This window comes from Pectinophora gossypiella, chromosome 6 (genome assembly GCF_024362695.1).
Source record: "Pectinophora gossypiella chromosome 6, ilPecGoss1.1, whole genome shotgun sequence".
Lineage (NCBI taxonomy): Eukaryota > Metazoa > Arthropoda > Insecta > Lepidoptera > Gelechiidae > Pectinophora > Pectinophora gossypiella.
In genome coordinates this window covers 4,123,877-4,142,207 of record NC_065409.1, presented here as the reverse complement: position 1 = coordinate 4,142,207, position 18,331 = coordinate 4,123,877, and the positions used below count along the sequence as shown (strand labels likewise).

Genomic DNA, 18,331 nt, shown 5'->3' with positions numbered 1-18,331 from the left:
ACACTTAATCGCCTAGTTGGACGGGACGAAGTTACGTATGTTTCTGATTATGCGACAAATTGTATTATTATAATTAAATTTGACAATTATCCCTACATATTTTTTTTTCTTTACATTGCGCATTTATTTTATATGCGGGAATGTCAAAAAGCAATATTGCTTTTTATATTAATTGTTTCAATGTGGCCTTTTTAACCCCCCTGGTCTATTTACAAGGAAAACGCTCACAAATAATAATGTTCAATTCCAATAAACATCAGTTGACGTCATTTTGGCCTCTAGATACTTACTATCAGGGTCCAAGAACGTGGGCGGTTCCAGAGGGCTCTGGTGACAGATCACTGACTCATTTATCGCGAACCTGGCCTTCCAGCCGACGGCATTGACGGCCAATCACACGAGGCAGGGGTGACGACAGAGGAACGGGAATATTTATGGGATTTTTGGCGTATAATATTAAAAAAAGAACATACTTACTTAACAGATAACATTAGCTCACGCCTATATCGCAATTGAGGTAGTCAGAGGTACGGTACATTCATCGCAAAATGAACTAACTCAAAAAGGAAACAATGTGAAAAAGGAAACAACGTAAAAAGAGAAAATAATGTGTTAAAAAAGTGGTAAGAAAAAGGCAACTGCTAAAGTTTATTATTGTTTCTACAATGGTGTTTAACGATTGATTGTCCTGTCCTGACCTATAAAAATCTTGACTTGTATGATGACGCGAAAATATTATTATAATACTGACTGCAAAAATCACTGGGCGCTACATAAAGCGGCTAACATCTTTCTACTTTTTTTCTCTTACGCGTAGATAACGTCCTCTTCCGAGGTAGATAATAATAGTAGATATCTAGCAGTCTATTATTATTATTGCATATGGCAGACAAAAATAAAATATCCTGCGTGGATCATATATCCAGCTTAAGATCCCCTAGCCTCTGCCGCATCCGCCACACAATGCAGCTCGGCTATGCCACCTGGGAACCGGTGCAGAGGGCACTCGTTCACTATGTGAGATAGGGTTTGATCCGAGTGACCACATTCACAGTATGGCGATCCCTTTAAGCCCCATTTATGTAGGTCATGGTTCGACTTTCCATGGCAGCAGTCTATCATTGAGCATAACACTTCTAACGAGAGTACAATATGAGTAGCAGCCACGTAGCAGCCCTGTCACATTCGTCACACGCGTCAAAGGTCAGGAGGTTACGAATCATTTCGGCGCATAATAGTTTTAAAGGCCATTTTGCGATAAATAATTGACGGAAAGATACATTTGGCGACATTTGGCAATGACGATAGATTAACTTACATTTATTTAATAGAACAAATAGCAGGGAAGCCCCTGAATACTTATTAATATTAATAAGGTAAAAGTGAAGTAAAGTGGCTAATACTAGAACTTATTGTTGTTAATATTACAGTCCAAAATATACAACGCTGAATAAAAAAACGACTTTTCCTGCTCCTTGAACAAGAGGCCGATTCGTCTGAAGCCGTTATCCTACGACCAAGACTTCTAAATTGGAAACTTTTCAACAAAATCGCATCAACCACATTAAACATTGGCGCACGACTGAACATTAGGATTCTTTAAAAAGAAAAAAGTTTCTGATACCAAATCTAGGCACGGGACTCTTAGTTTAAGTACCTAACTTGCATATTTTGTGTATAACATCTCATGGCCCCGTAACGCTAAAGCTAAAAAGTTAAAGACATACAAGTTTCTCTTTGCTAATTCGTCTTCCTATCCGAAAAAATCAGTACATGGTTCGGTACTTAAAACTTGTAACATGGGTTTGTCTCCACCCAAAAAGGGATTACGAATGTAACTTTATGCGATTGATGCCCCTAGTGGTCCCGAGTCGATGCAACTGTTCCGTGGTCGCAGGGTCACCAATCAGACGACCTTCACGTCACTCACTCACGTCGTCGCGACACGTCATACTACGCATGTTATTTATTGCCATCACCACATGTATGTACTATTGCATGATAGACGTATTGTACACGAAGGCAGAGAAAAAAGAATACGTATGAACGTATAGAACGGCGGTCAGGAGGATTTTTAAATTTAGGGATTTGGTCACAATAGATCTCGCTAGGTCGCAGTGGTCATTCGGGCTGCATCAGCTCGAGCCCTTCTCTTTTCAAATAATAACGGTAACTCAGCCCCGCACCAATTCATATCGGGCGCCGGCCTCACTTATTAACAGAGGTGTAAGATTAAATATGATGAACCGTATTGTGACAAGTCACCATCCCATTGATATTAAATAGGTCATCATTGGCGGAGTTTCGGTTGGTCATCCACCTCACAGCCTACACGATGGAAGAAGATTGGCGGATATATGGTAGGTGATGCCTAAGTCGTCTATGACTACGTGCTGTGCGTTCTGGCCGAAAATAAATTTTGGATAGGCTATGATGAATCAGTATCGGAATTGGAAACCATTTTTTTGACCATCATCACCAGCCCATTAACGTCCCCACTGCTGGGGCACGGGCCTTCCCTATGGATGCATAGGAGGAGCGGGCCTTAAACTACCACGCGGGCCCAGTGGGGATTGGTGGTTATTAACGACTGCTAATGCAGCCGGGACCAACGGCTTAATGTGCCTTCCGAAGCACGGAGGAGCTCGAGATGAAAAGTTTTTTTTGTGCGGTCCTATGAGCGGCCTTTGCGAAAGTTGCTTAACTTCAAAAACCGCAGACCGAGCGCGTTTACCGCTGCGCCACCGAGCTCCTCTTGACCCTTGCTTCGAAATACACGTCCAACTTACTGGATCTTAGAAATGTGTCTTGAACCATCCAAAATGTCAATAAAAAAGCGGGATATTGCGAATAAGAGCCTCCAAATTTTACGTGGTAGGAATTATCTATAATTAATTATGAAACAAATTATAGAAAGTATAACAACAACAATCCAATACTGGTTTAATTTCAACACATTCAATTACCACACTAATCTTTCTTCGTTTTTTTCTTACCGAACAGTGCTAAGAAGATTTTAGAAATAATTAAGTTTAAGAATTTAATTATAAAAGCTATAGTTAAAAGTACTGGTGAGATTAATATTAATATCACAATAGCGACATCTAATAGGATCTTTTCGTACCAAGCGGATTGCTTGGATGGTAGCGACGGTGGCGCGGATTGGTGTCGAGCTACGTACTCCGTCCAGTAGATGGCGCTGTCCATAGCAGGCATTGGTCGGTCATGCCACAGCTTTGATATCCTCTTCGCATTTTCTTGCATTCTGAAGATAACATTTCAGATAAATTATTACACCTTTAAAAAGCAAATGTTTGATGACACCAAACTGTAGGTATTTTTTTACTCGCGTACGATTTACGATACGTTGACCAATCGATAAAAGATTATAAATAGACTGAACGACTGTGTCAATGCACTGTCAATCTCATTACCCTGCCCTCTGTACATAACATGATGCCACAGTATGTTTATAGTGTTATAGTTAGTAGTAGACAGGTATTAAATATATAAGTCATCATTAGCCAATATCAGTCCCCTATAGAACACAGGGCTCTCCCTCTTCGGAGCAAGGAATCGTAAGAATATATTAGCAGACTAGTAGCCAAAGTCTGCTAGGTCAAAGATATTTTTATAGCCCTGTCCCAAGGCAAGCCACTGAGCTCGATCGATAAAAATACGATCGATTAAAATCATCGGCAAATGATTATCAGATTAATTTAACAAACTTTGAAGAACTGTTCACGACGGTCTACAGAATGTATTAGTGGATGAAAGAATCAGGCGAACTATTATTCTCAAGCTTCAGCTTTACCTGTTCCTCCAAATAACCTGTTTCTCCAAATAACCCAAGAATGTCCAGAATCAGATTTACAAAACAATATCATTACGAAGACCTTTCCCAACCTTTTCGTATGAACCCTAGATTGGAAACTCCTCAGTTAGCCAAGTTGCAAACAATTTCGAAAAGCGATAGTGAGAGTACATAGATACATAAACTCACACCTATTTCCCACCGGGGCGGGTTAAGCAGAGCCTTTGGAATTTCGATCTCTTTGATCCTGACACACTTCTCTTGCTTCTTCCACATTCATCAATCGTTTCATACACGCACGCCGGTTCAGAGTAGATCGTACTAAACCTTTTCTAAGGACATCTCCAATTTAGTCAATGTACGTCCTTCTAGGGCACACACAGCGATACAACAACGAAAGTAATAAAATAGTATAGGATTAATGTAAGATCACATAAGGTGACATGTCAATCCCATATAAGCATTTTATCGCTGTCACTGTCGTTTTTCGTAAAGTTTTGCAACTTGGCTAAGGCCATTGATCTAGTAGGTACTTCAATACTCACTTGGTTGAAGTTATCTCCTCAATGGCATCTGCTAAACTATCAGCGGTGAGACGGTCGAAGTAAAGTGTTTGGCTTAGTCCCACAGCTTGCGCTGACGCCGCATTGCCGAACTGATCTCCGAAGAACGGCATTACAACGGCAGGCTTGCCGCAGTATGCTGCTTCTGAGAGGCTGAGCATTCCACCGTGTGAGACGAACCCTATCACTTTGGGATTACCTGGAACATTCAATTTGGAAAGTGAGTATTATTCTTCTTCTTATCGTGTGGGTTATGAGGTGGATTACCAACCTCATCAACCCTGGTGTCAGAATTATTATTATTGAGCCGCCAAAGGCCCCTAATATGGCTTATGTTATTAGACAGTATTGGTGAGTATTATTAGACATATGAGAGCTTGCAGCCACTCTTTGACAATACCAAGAGAGATGCCAATGTATGATAATGGCCTCCGTGGTCCAGTGGTTGAGCATGTCTGTCTCACGATCCGGAGCTTCTGCGTTCGAATCCCGTTGGGGACATTACCACAAAAAAATAACTTTGTGATCCGTAGTTTGGTTAGGAAATTGCAGGCTGATCACCCCGATTGTCTGAAAGTAAGATGATTCGTGCTAAAGAGGGCATGTTAAGCAGACGGTACCGGCTGGTATTTACCTGAAGTACATAGTCGTTACAGGAGCTATGTCGGGGACATAAATCAGCTGATTAGTAGCAACCCTGGCACCAACAATTGGTGAGGTCGTCATTGATCTCACAATCCACACATAATATAATGAACAATTCATTGAATAGCGTATCATAACGCAGTTAGGTTTATATCAAATATAGTACCAGCTACATTAATTACACTTGGCACTTGGAATTGAGCCACGATATAAAGCAACCACCAATGCGATCAGTCAATGGATCGGCGACCTCCTGTGCGTTGGGCTCACGATCCGGAGGTCCCGGGTTCGATTCCCGGTGGGGACATATCACAAAAATTACTTTGTGATCCTTAGTTTGGTTAGAAAATTTCTGGCTGATCATCAGATTGTCTGAAAGTAAGATGATCCGTGCTTCGGAAGGCACGTTAAGCCGTTGGTCCCGGTTACCACTTACTGATGTAAGTAGTCGTTACATGAGCCATGTCAGGGGCCTTTGGCGGCTCAATAGTAACCCTGACTCCAGGGTTGATGAGGTTGGTACTTCACCTCACAGATAACTGAACTAAAAAAAGTTTTTGTTTTATGGTCATATTGTTACATCCACGTTACTTCAGAAATCGTGGGTGCTGTTATCTAGGCATGTCTTAAGTCTTCAAACCCAAAGATACACTTTAAAACTGACAAGTGACAATCACAATAAATATTTATTTGATTATTAGTTAGGTACTTCAAGAGTTACCTTCAAACACGAGTAAATATGGCTTGCCTCTGGCCTATTTAACTGATCTACACTAATATTATAAATGCGAAACTGACTCTATCTGTCTCTGTTTATGACGCTTAAACGCGATAAACGACGTCCACGAATGAAATCCCGTGCGGAAAGTAAGTAAACTGATAAAGAAATAATACACGCGCTTAGTACCTAAAGGTCATTTACATACATAAACTCACCATCACGATACGAAGTCCTAGGATGGATACTTGCAATGCGTACTCACATAAAACATCAACCTGTGGCATCCAAGTGTCGGTGTAAACATAATCGTCGTATCCTTCCGGTAAACTTGCGTTCTCGAACTTCCAGATTACTTTCTGCGGTATTTTCTTGAAAGCTTTCAGAAACTCTTGTAGTTTTTCCGGAGTCATAGTGTTTGCTTTCAGATTTGAGCCGAAACTCACATATATGGCGCCGTGTTCAGCATCCGCGAGGAATTTCTTAATGCTCTGTAAATATTTATTTCAAATATTTAGTAAAATAATAATGCTACCACCCTTTGAAGTGTAACCAGGTACTAATGAGTACCTATTGGTATTATTTAGTACTTAGTAGTATTGAGTGTCTATCGAAACATAATCATAGCTTGGAGGTATTATAGATATTAGGTATACCTACGTAAGAACCCAACCACAACAATTTTGCAATTTTTGGATAGTGTAGAAAATATCGAAGGTAGCGTAACGTTATCGAACCATAATACATGTTTTCGAATCTGCTTTTATCCTTACCTCTGGCACCGGTTTGGGCTGTGCTATGTGTATACCTCCAATCTCCAACACCTGCGGCGCGAGCAGACGAGCGCCGGTCAGCGAGTAATGTTGGTACACGAACATCATCTTCAACCTCTTCATTGTCACCTTCTCCATGTCCAAGGTATTAATCGGGAGGTACTGATCGAACACCTCATAGATTAAACCATGCATATACCATTTAACATACATGTTGTATATAAAGTCCAAAATAACCGCCTCAGTTTTATGATAGAGGGACGGATTCGGCCCGCCATTGGAGAAGTAAAAGGCATCAGAATCGAAGTTGAAGGGAATACCCAGTCGAGGGTACGCCGAAGGCAGCATCACATGAGACGTTATACCTATAATGGGAGCGTCATACAAAGCTCCTGCGTACGCCAGGCCGCACTCACCCATGAACATCTCCACGAAGATCACATCATATTTAATTCCTTTATCAAAATGAGCTTTAGCATTCTCATTCGTGAAGAAATTTTCGCAATCGGCTTTAGTAGACCCTGGACTCAACTGGAAGTGCCGAAAGAAGTTGTATAGATGCAAATAATTCGAATCGAATGTCTCGTAAAAGTCCATGGGGGTGATGTACCCAACATTGTTACCGTCTTGATCGAGGTCAATGAATTGCATGTTCTTGTGCGCGTTTTTGTCGGGATAGTTGTTCATTACTGTGACGGAGTGACCCTTGGCTGCTAACTCGCGGAATAAGGGGTGAACGGCCATGTAGTGGCTTTGGAGTGGTAGAGAGACGATGGCGAGGATGTTGAGGGCGAAGGCATGGTGTAGACACGATAGTATTGTGAGAAGTAGAAGCGGGTGTGAAGCCATTGGGCAGCGGGTACGCGAGTCGGCGCGGGCGCAGGGTGAACGACCGCGAGTGGACTTGGCTCAGTGGACTGGTGTGAGTCAGCCGGCAGCCGCGAGCTCTACACGACGACTGATGTGTGACTGGTCAAACCGCTTGCTCCGTAATTATACTGGCGTCATAGCTACACTACTACTTTTTATATCAATCAATGGCGGTATGCTAATGCCTAAACACACCGTAAATATAATATCAGCGACTTCGTTCGCGTATTTATTTAACTTTTACTAACTAAAAGATAAAGGCAAAAAACCTTGTCGATATAGGTAAGAACAGACATTTAGACACATAAATACATAACAACTTGTTATACCAACAGACCGACTCGCCTTCTAATTATATTGTAAGTAAATAAGTAGATTTATTCCTGTCAAGGGCAACCGGTGTACGAAGAATACTATTTAATGGTTCTTTACAATGAAACGATAATAATAAATGGAAAATTGTATATTACAGCACCGAAAGAGTTTATATTCAGTAAATGGAAGATATAACATTAATTTAATTGCTAATTATGTCATTTCATTATGTCACATAGGAACACATTTACTTAAAGGCACTTACCGATTTCAAAACAATTACATAAATATAATTATTATTTATTTACATGTAAAATTATACGTAAGTAGTCCAGATTACTTAGAATATATATTTTTCTTATAAAGTATTTTATAAATATTTACAAGATAACTAATATTTCCATAAGGATTTTCCTGTAGTTTTCCAAGAATTCAATGTAATGGTGGGTGCGTTATAAACACAATATATACCAATGTGGGTACTTTATATTTATATAAACCAATTTCATAAAACCCTAATTAAATTATTTTATGTCTAAAATTTCGTTGCCGTAGTATATTTTATCTTTAGTGTAAGTATAATTTATTACTTACTGCAATCGTTTTGATCAAATATCGTCACCTATTAGCAAAAACCATAAAAGCGCCTTTTAAAAAAAAACACACACAGATACTTATGTGATTTTTTACAACAAAACCTCGATTTAATTCCGGGGAAAAAATAAAAATGGAAAAAATTGGGACCACTTTTACCTGGATTTTTTATTTAAATACTAGCGTCTCTACTGTGAGGTTTTGTTAAAAAAATCTCAAGCGAATATGATTTTTCAAAAAGACGCTTACATTGTTTTCTAAGATATATCTATTTAATACCTAAAACATCAGAAAAGTCTCTTCTGCACAATGTAAAGGCAAACGGCAACGAAGAAAAGGAATGCAAAAAACATGATAACCTTGTCGGTGAACTCTCTTCGACCATACTTCTTGAGCAGCTTGCTAGATTGTGAGATAGTGCCCGCAGTGTTCTCTAGCTCGGATTGTGTGCTCTGAAACAATATATAACTTAGTCATCACTCTATTACATCACAAACAGAAAGAACAACGTAATGTAACTTTTATTACATAAGCTGCTTAGAAAAGGTTTAATACGATCTACTCTGAACCGGCGTGCGTTTCAGAAACATTGATGAATGTGGAGGAAGCAAGAAATGAGTCGGGATCGAAGCAAATGGAATTCCATAGTCTCTGCTAAACCCTAAATAAATAAATTCATTAAAAACATCACGGATGAAAAGATAGTAGGCATAGAAAACCAAAAAGATAAGGCGAACGTCCCGCTTTTCAAGCTTTGCGTTACACCGGAGTTTCCATACAAAATTCTTATTCTTACTGTGTAACCCGCTCACTCCTTAGTGGCTTAGGGCCATCGAAACTAAAGTGCCCAGAGGGGGTGAGGTAAATCTAGTTCGGCGCGCAATACGAATTGGTACGGGGGCGGAGAATGACCGTTCTGTATGCATTATTTATTCTATAGCTGTTTGCAGCAAGCATTATAATACTTGCATTCTACTCGTATGCTCTAGCGTGGTGAGGTGGACAGCTATCAGAATGGTCTATTCTATTATACTAAAATCAAACGCTCGCTGCCCGCGGTACATTAAAACGTGGAAGCAGGACGCCGATTGATGCGCTCTCTGTTGCACTTATGAGGCTTACGGGCGACCATAGTGACGTGCTACTGTCGTGTCGATAGTACTAATATAAAAAGGAATGATTGCACACTACGCGTATCCCTAGCGCACCGATGATTTATGGCACCGCGGGCAGCGAGCGATTTTAGTTATAGTATGTCTCTTTGGACTCTATATTTCTGCCCTATTGGCATACACATGATGCTAGAGCGCAAATAGTAGAAACAAACAAACATACGACTTTCAGAATTATACTATGTAGGTCATCAGATGCGATAAGAGATCAACGATATAACTTCAAGACAAGATAAGATAAAGAATGCATGACTATCAGTAGCATTTGTAATGTAGATATAATAAACAAATAGCTTTTAAATATTTACATTATACCATGTCTACTGAGTTGCAAAAAGTTATTTGTCTAGTTCTACTTGTCATAAAGATAAACTTACTTGCACTGTTGAACTAGATGAGACCAAACTATCTAACGTGTGCTGACTGCGTTGTGTAGTATCCGCTAGTTGTCTGCTGATTGAAAGTAATTGGTCTGTTACACCTGAAACAAAAATTATTGTTTATTCCTTAGAGACATTACATCTATCAATCGTCAATCGTGATTTAAGAGTAAAACAAAAATCGACCTCATTATCTAGTGATAATATTCCGTCAATCAGCATACGCTGCAGAATATGCTGATTGACGAAATACTGACAAGAAACCACGATCACGCTCCGACCGACTAGTGTTGTACCTATTAGTGGTATTGCAGAAAATTCGAAAAGATCCGTGGTAAAACCGTGGTATTGTTAGAAATTGACCGTGTATTGACCGTGTATGCATCACCCTTATAAGACCATAGATTAATAACATGACTTTTTATGTAGACATATTGTCTTTGCTCTCAACTGTCATTCCTTCTTCTTTGTTCAATGTCCAAACCAACTAGTCGACTCTTACGCCTATTTTATTTACGTAATTATATCGTGATATATCGTACAAGCAATATTGTAATCTCAAGTGCCAAAAACGTTTATTACACGCAGATCAGCTTCATCAGAATATTTGTGTTTTTATTTCATCAAACCAATCGCCGGTCCACGATTTACCTCGCCACAGGTTATGGGCCCAGCATACCTAGATTGGTTTATGCCCTAACCTTTGTGTGCAGGTTTCAGCGGTGGCTGTTCATCGGAGTGCATTTTGTCGGTGAGCTTGTCGGCGCGCCTTCCCTGCTGGTCGCCGTGCTCCCGTCGTCCTGTTTTTTACATGCCTCGTGTGAACTGAGCACGCTTATGTCAAAATGTCAAACAATGAAGATAATGGTAACACGTTGTCGAATGTTCCAGTCGCCTTTGCAGGTCAAAATATTGAGAAACTGCGCGGCGTGGAAAATTACCATGTGTGGAAATATCAGATGAAGCTTTTGCTAACTTTGGAGGGCCTATGGAAAACTGTAGAAGGAACGGATACCGACACCACGCGCGACGGTCGTGCTTTGGCCCGCATCGGATTGAGTGTTATGTCCTCATGTCATCAACACGTTCGTGATGCTAATACAGCTAAGGAGGCATGGACTAACCTCGAGAAAATATTTCAGGATAAAGGTCTGTATAGGCGTGTTTTGCTATTGCGTCAGCTACACAGAATTGAATACTGTCAGTTCGGATCAATGTCTCGCTATATAGAATCTGTAATGAATTTGGTTTGCCAGTTAGCTGACATTGGTAAAGTCATCGAGGACAAAGAAATTGCCGAACTTCTTCTAAGTGGTTTGCCTGAAGAATTTGATGCTTTGGTTTCTAACTTGGAAACTGCCTGCATGACCAATAGTGATTTAAGCAGTGAGATTGTTCGCTCACGGTTACTGCAAGAGGAATCTAGAAAAAGAAAATCTGACAACACGGAGAATGCTGCTTTTTATACAAACAAGAAGAATTATTCATCCAGTACGAGCGGAGTCGTGAAGAAGATTGTGTGTCACTACTGCGGGAAGCAAGGTCACATCAAGAGCAAGTGCTACAAGATGCGACGTGATAAGAAGAGTGATCACAAGCCCGTCAATCACTCACTCCTCGCTACAGGAATGGAGACAACCGCTTTCTTCGTGAAGAGTTGTGACTGGTATATTGATTCCGGTTGTTCCAATCATCTGTGTAACAATAAGGAACTGATGAGCAACTATAAGGAGATCAAAGGGAACAAGATCTTACTAGCAAATAACGAGTCTCTAGCTGCAGAGGGTGTTGGTGAAATCCAATTGGATGATTCATTTGGATCCAAGATTGAAAAGGTATTATTTGTTCCTAACTTGACTACTAATTTACTGTCTGTAAGTAGGCTAACCGAGAAGGGTTTGACTGTGGTGTTCAATAAGAATAGATGTAATATTTATAAAGATTGTAAAGTTCTTGGCAACCCGATTACCTCCGCATCTAGTCTTAATGGTCTTTATAAATGGGATAGGTATAGTCTAGCTGGTACTTCGCAAAAAGTGCACTCAATGTTCTTGTGTGATAGACAAGAAGCAGGTAGTGCTAAGGTCGCTGCCTCTGTGCCGATGTTGCCAATGGAGGTCTGGCACAGGCGCTTGGGGCATTTAGGGGTAAAGGGAATGTGTGCTTTAAAGGACGATCTAGCAACTGGATTGTGTTTTCAGGTTTGTAAAGATGTCAAGTGCGAAACCTGTCTGCTTGGGAAGCAAGCTGCCTTGCCGTTCCCCGCCGACGAGGTTGCACGTGCTACTTGTCCCTTAGAAATAATCCACAGTGATGTCGCTGGCCCTATGCAAGAGGCAAGCTTTGGAGGTGCGAAGTACATGGTGACGTTCACAGATGACTTCACAAGGAAGACGTACGCATATTTGATGAAGAATAAATCGGAGGTAATGCATCATTTTATTACATTTAAAAATGAAGTAGAAAAACAATTGGGGTTGCATATCAAAATTTTACGTTCCGACAATGGGTCTGAGTACTGTAATAGTAGTTTTGCTGAATTTTTAAGAAAAGAGGGGATCATTCATCAAACTTCTGTGCCTTATTGCCCGCAGCAAAATGGTGTGTCTGAGCGATTAAATAGGACGCTTTTGGACAAAGTGAGATGCTTATTAATTGATGCTGGTCTCTGCCCGCGCTTTTGGGGGGAAGCGGTTATGACTGCTGTCTATTTAAAGAATAGAAGTCCCACAGCTGCTTTGGCGGGACATACACCTGAGGGGTTGTGGACTGGATCACGGCCGGATCTTAGTCACCTTCACATCTTTGGATGCATCGCATATTCGCTTATACCTAAAGAAAAACGTCGTAAATTGGATGCTAGGAGCAAGGCTTACATTTTTGTTGGTTATAGTACTACTAGTAAAGGTTAGGCCCATAGCACACGGCGTATTTTAAACGCGCAGAAGACGCGCGTTTCAGGAACGCGCGTCTTCGGCGCCGTAGACGCTGATTGTTGCGTTTGCATTGATGATAGAAGCGCGCGCATGAAGCGCGTATACGCGCGTTTGAAGCGATACAAACGCGCGTACAAAGGAGCGGAGTAGGGGTAGGGGGAGGCGCTCACGCCGCCACTGCACCGCCCGCGCCTCGGCTCAGTTGCAATAAGAGGAGTCTCTGATCAAAACGCAAAAGCTACGGGCGACTACAGCGCGTCTGTATCGCTGTATCTGCGCGTATACGTGCAGTAGAGGCGCGTTTCACGATCGCCCCGTGTGCTTAAGTTACAAGGTTGCATTCGAATCTCGTTTGAATCGCGTATACGCGCGTAATCTGCGCGTCGTCTGCGCGTTTAAAATACGCCGTGTGCTATGGGCCTTATAGATTGCTGGACTCCTTGAACCCTCATAAAGTAATTGTGTCTAGGAATGTGGTTTTTATAGAGAATAAATATTACAAGGACATGGCAAATATTAATTTTAATGAATTATATAATGATAATAATTTATATTATGAATGTGACATTTCTAATAATTATACAAATGACAATAATTTATCTAACGGTGTTTGTGATGTCCCTAATATTGATAATGAAGACGTGAATAATGGTCAGACTTATGAAAATGAAATATTAAAATGTAATCCCATGCATTTTTCAGATGGAAGCGACGAAGAGTTCTGTACTGGCAGTGAAGATGATGAAGAGCAGGAGAATGCAGCGCTTGGCTTGAATGATTCGTTGTGTGCCCCCGCGCCGCAGCCGTCATCTGCAGGGGAAGCTGTGCCCGCGCCTAGCATATCCGTTGCTCCATCTACAAGACCTGTACGTTCTACTAGGTCTAAACCGCCGTTAAGGTATACTGACTTTGATACAGACTTTTCTATGGTCGCACGTGAGGTTCCTGAGGAAAGTTCAGTTACCCCTCAGTCATACGAAGAGGCCATGAACAGTGCACAGTGTGCTGAATGGTCTGCTGCCATGAAGAGTAAGTATGACTCTCTAATAGCTAATAAAGTGTGGGTATTAGTTGATAGGCCTCATGACAAAAATATAGTCAAATGTAAATGGGTTTATAGGACAAAAACGGATGCGTCAGGTAACTTTATGAAATTCAAAGCGCGTCTCGTTGCCAAGGGTTTTACTCAAATTCACGGTGTGGACTTTGAGGAGACATTTTCACCTGTAGTAAGATATAGTACCATGCGAATTTTATTTTCTTTAGCATGTGAATTAAATTTAAATATTGAACATCTTGATGTAGCTACTGCTTTTCTCAATGGTGAGCTGAAAGAAACCATTTATATGGATCAGCCACCTGGCTTTCATAATGGTGACAAAGATAAGGTTTGTCTGTTGCAAAAAGGTATTTATGGCCTTAAGCAAGCTAGTAGAATTTGGTATGAAAAGGTAAATAAACTATTGTGTGAAAATGTCTTCCATCAAAGTAAGTTAGAACCATGTATTTATATAAGAAAGACTAGTGATAAGAAAATGATTGTGATTGCTTTATATGTCGATGACTTTTATATATTTTACAATGACAATTTGCTGAAAGATGAGTTAATTAATTTGCTTATAAAAACATTTGACTGTAAGAATTTGGGAAATTTAAAAAGTTGTTTGGGAATTAATGTAACTAGAGAGAAAGACATTTTAAGGCTTGATCAAAAGGATTATATTAAGAGACTGCTCAAGCGGTTTGGTATGACAAATTGTAAGCCTGTATCGACACCCATGGCTGTAAATTATAAGTTTGACGATTCTGATGAAGAGTTATGTGACGAAAGGTATAACTATCGCGAGCTTATGGGTTGTCTCATGTACCTTTCGGTCTGCACTAGGCCAGATATTGCTTATGCGTGCAGCCAACTTAGTCAGTATAACACCAGGTTCAATCGGAGTCACTGGATCGCGGCAAAGCGCATACTTAGATATTTGTCAGGAACAATTAACTATTCTTTATTATTTGTAAACAGTAATGGTGAATTGTGTTTAACTGCATACACTGATGCTGATTGGGCCAACGATCCTATTGACAGGCGTTCTTATACTGGTTATATTGTTAAGCTAGGCAATAACACAATCAATTGGGAGTCTAGAAAGCAACGTTGTGTAGCGCTCTCTAGCACAGAGGCTGAATATTTGGCAATTAATGATGTCTGTAAAGATTTATGTTTCATTAAGAACTTTTTATTTGAAATTTTGAATAGAAACTTAGACATAAAAGTATACAATGATAATCAGAGTGCACACAAGTTGCTACAGGCTAAAGAGTACAGTCATAGACGTACTAAGCACATAGATGTAAGGTATCATTATATTAAGGACTTAGTACAGAATAATGTAATCACAGTTAAATATTTACCAACTGAGCATATGATTGCAGATGTACTCACCAAACCGTTAGGCTCTAGCAAGCATTCATTGTTTATCCATAGTATGAATCTAGCATAGGTGATGGATATGTTATGTACCAAATAGAGTTGAGTCTCTACGTTGAAGCTCTCTGATGTAATTGACGCTATATTAGGGAACTTCCTGTGTTGTAGAGTTTCCTCTAAAGAATGTAATACCCAATGTTATGTTGGCTTGTTAGATATAAGAATTTTAAGTAGTCTCTATCTTTGACACATGGCCTTATAAGCGTGAGGGGAAGTGTTAGAAATTGACCGTGTATTGACCGTGTATGCATCACCCTTATAAGACCATAGATTAATAACATGACTTTTTATGTAGACATATTGTCTTTGCTCTCAACTGTCATTCCTTCTTCTTTGTTCAATGTCCAAACCAACTAGTCGACTCTTACGCCTATTTTATTTACGTAATTATATCGTGATATATCGTACAAGCAATATTGTAATCTCAAGTGCCAAAAACGTTTATTACACGCAGATCAGCTTCATCAGCATATTTGTGTTTTTATTTCATCAAACCAATCGCCGGTCCACGATTTACCTCGCCACAGGTATTCCGTCAATCAGAATACGACCCACGTGCGACCTTATAAATAACGATCACAGTACAGTAATAATAAAGTCGATTTTTGTTTGAATAAAAAAACATGATTGACGAATGATTGGTGGATATAATGATGATGTAATGATGTAATACTCCTCTTAAATCTGATGTTAGTGAGGGAAAATGAAACGCAGTTCTGATTTAGCAGAACTAATATGGCCCATTCCTAGGCCCATTTTCCGCGGGATAAAGCTGGTCTGAACCTTCCACCACCCTGGCCGGCAAATACCTCAATCACCAATAACAGCTCACGTGCGTCTGTCTGGAGTCGGTCACCAGGCCTCCCTTAACAGGATCTCAATTAGTGGGCTGACACGCCGGCGGCACCACCTGGATGTGACTGACTCACGAAGGGGCGAACCTCGCCCGCCGTGGCCCAACTCTGCGTTTTACCGGGCAACGACTGCGCCTACGCCCAGGCCAAGCCCCAAAGGAAGACTACTCGACGACTCCTAGTCCTACATACAGGACGACTAGTATTCTGTAATCTATGGTGCAGCGTTCCTTCCGACAAATATTGCCGGTTGCAGAGTAGTGGCGTGCATGGTATGACGTTAAGGGATTTAAAGAGGAGATCACATCATCATCATTATCTCGCTTCCTTGTTACATCCAATCCTTCAATTAATCAGTTTATTTTGCCACACCTGTTAAACATACATAATTTAGAAACCACGAACCTGTGGACATTTGAAGCAGGCCATCTCTATCAACCTTCTTTCTATTTCTAACATTTGAATCCTCTGACTCAGCAGGTTTCAATAACTCTTGTCTTTGTTTCTTTTCTATGGCAAACATGCTGCTTATATTTGCATCTTTGAACTCTTTCAATAATCTGAAAATAAAGAACATATAACAGATCACAACTATATTCTAATTGGTGTAGTCAGATGTACATCCAGTAATTGTTGAGGATATGTCAGTGGATATATCTCTCATAAAGCCAAATTCCCCTTCAGCTCATCTGCTCATAGTAACACAAACGGATGTTTACTGATTGCAGATATAACTCAAAGAAAAATAAAAGATGTACATCCATCACAAGAAAGATTTATAACTTATACCAAATTATTTAAACAAAACAATTTACAATGTTTTACCTTATGGTAAAACTTAACCACTCATAGTGTTATCTTATCAGTGTGAGGGATCAAGTATGAGATTCAGAAGTTTTTTTTTAAATTCTTAAATTTTATAGAGGATTTTTTCTTACAAGAAAATGTCTTCACAAGTTATTAAATTCAAAATTAGACCTGTATTATCAAAATAAGCTGTCATACTGTATTTGTGGCCAGCACATAAAAATGTTGACAGTATTTTTTTCTTATTATGGTCAGCAAATAAGCAATCATTATTTCTCTAGCATGCTGCATATAATAGTGGGATAGAAAGATTGAGTACAGCCTAGTGGGAAAGAGCCATACCAATAAAATTTATCATAAGTGAGAGCAGCGGTCCTACTTTGCAAGAGTCTGAAAGATTTCATGAAATTACATTCTGCCTTATTGTAGTATATTTACTCCATTATGTGGTACTGAATCAAGAATTGAATTTAAGATTTCATAAAATATTTATGTGTGTATATAAAAGATTATTACCCAGCTAGCAGATGTCTTTGAGACTCCAACTCCACCGCATATTTCTGATCACCACTCTCTCGTCCATAAAGCTCTAGGTTCTCCAGTTCATCTCTAAGCAAGTTGATCTTCGCTCGCCCCTTCTCATTCAACTCATTTAAAGCCTCCATAGAATCTCTACATTCTAAAATATCCTGCAATAATAAAAAAAATAGTGAAATGCAAATGCTGGGTATAAAATATGTCTGTTAGTCTGTAAATTATCTAGTGTATGATTAAAAGTAAGAAAAAGCAAAACTATTTGGCTATAAACCAAATGTTATTTCTTTTTTGTTTATAAAAATCATGACATGCATGATTGAATAGAAAACAATTACGTGACGTATATAATTAAGAGAATAATAAAATGAGGTGAAGCGAATGGAATTTACAGTAATTTAACTATATGTATAGTAAGCGGACCCTCTGTCAACCCTACAAAGGACGCAGCATGAAGAAATATATACGTACGTCACGTACCTGGATTAATGCCTTAATTTGAAAGTTATACTTGGCCAATCTTTGCACGTAATTTTGGAATGTTACGTCAGGACTATCAGACTTCGTAAAAATTTTTTGATATTTGTCCATACTGTGCACCATTTTCATATTCATTTTTTATTATTTTACAATTGGAATTGTATTTAAAATGATAAAATTGGACGTGATAAAAAAATGTACTGAACAGATGATTTTGACAACTAGGCTAGCTGTCAATTTGTTTGTTTTGGTTTTCCCCGAAGGGTAAGGCAAAGGGAACTATGCCCATACAGCCATGTCTTACGTATTTTTTTTTTCTTGATGATTAATGAAATGATGAAAGGTGATGAATGAGGATGATGAAACCTAAGCCCCCACCCTCGGAGTAGAC

The 18,331-nt window shown here is 39.7% G+C and overlaps 2 protein-coding genes across 2 annotated transcripts; both read right to left on the bottom strand.

Annotated features, from left to right (window-relative positions):
- Positions 1–2,917: 2,917 nt before the first annotated feature.
- LOC126367477 (UDP-glycosyltransferase UGT5-like) lies at positions 2,918–7,508 on the bottom strand. The gene is made up of 4 exons (XM_050011001.1): positions 6,514–7,508; positions 6,006–6,231; positions 4,360–4,576; positions 2,918–3,265 (listed from the first exon to the last, which is right to left on the bottom strand). The coding sequence occupies exons 1-4, from the start codon at positions 7,360–7,362 to the stop codon at positions 2,971–2,973; spliced, it is 1,587 nt and encodes a 528-aa protein (XP_049866958.1). The 5' UTR covers positions 7,363–7,508; the 3' UTR covers positions 2,918–2,970.
- Positions 7,509–7,831: 323 nt separating this feature from the next.
- Positions 7,832–18,175, bottom strand: LOC126367504 (vesicle transport protein SEC20-like). Its single transcript, XM_050011047.1, has 5 exons — positions 17,941–18,175; positions 17,443–17,615; positions 16,525–16,679; positions 9,842–9,945; positions 7,832–8,744 (listed from the first exon to the last, which is right to left on the bottom strand). The coding sequence occupies exons 1-5, from the start codon at positions 18,073–18,075 to the stop codon at positions 8,580–8,582; spliced, it is 732 nt and encodes a 243-aa protein (XP_049867004.1). The 5' UTR covers positions 18,076–18,175; the 3' UTR covers positions 7,832–8,579.
- Positions 18,176–18,331: the final 156 nt, after the last annotated feature.

Excerpts from the sequence above, each read along its gene's own strand:
- LOC126367477 (XM_050011001.1), bottom strand. The coding sequence starts at position 7,362 with ATGGCTTCACACCCGCTTCTACTTCTCACAATACTATCGTGTCTACAC. Across the intron at positions 4,577-6,005 it reads GCCACAGGTTGATGTTTTAT|GTAATCCCAAAGTGATAGGG; the intron begins GTGAGTACGCAT and ends TGAATGTTCCAG. Across the intron at positions 3,266-4,359 it reads GAGGAGATAACTTCAACCAA|AATGCAAGAAAATGCGAAGA; the intron begins GTGAGTATTGAA and ends TGTTATCTTCAG.
- LOC126367504 (XM_050011047.1), bottom strand. The coding sequence starts at position 18,075 with ATGAATATGAAAATGGTGCACAGTATGGACAAATATCAAAAAATTTTT. Across the intron at positions 16,680-17,442 it reads CAAAGACATCTGCTAGCTGG|ATTATTGAAAGAGTTCAAAG; the intron begins GTAATAATCTTT and ends CTTTATTTTCAG. Across the intron at positions 9,946-16,524 it reads CCTGCTTCAAATGTCCACAG|GTGTAACAGACCAATTACTT; the intron begins GTTCGTGGTTTC and ends TTTTTGTTTCAG.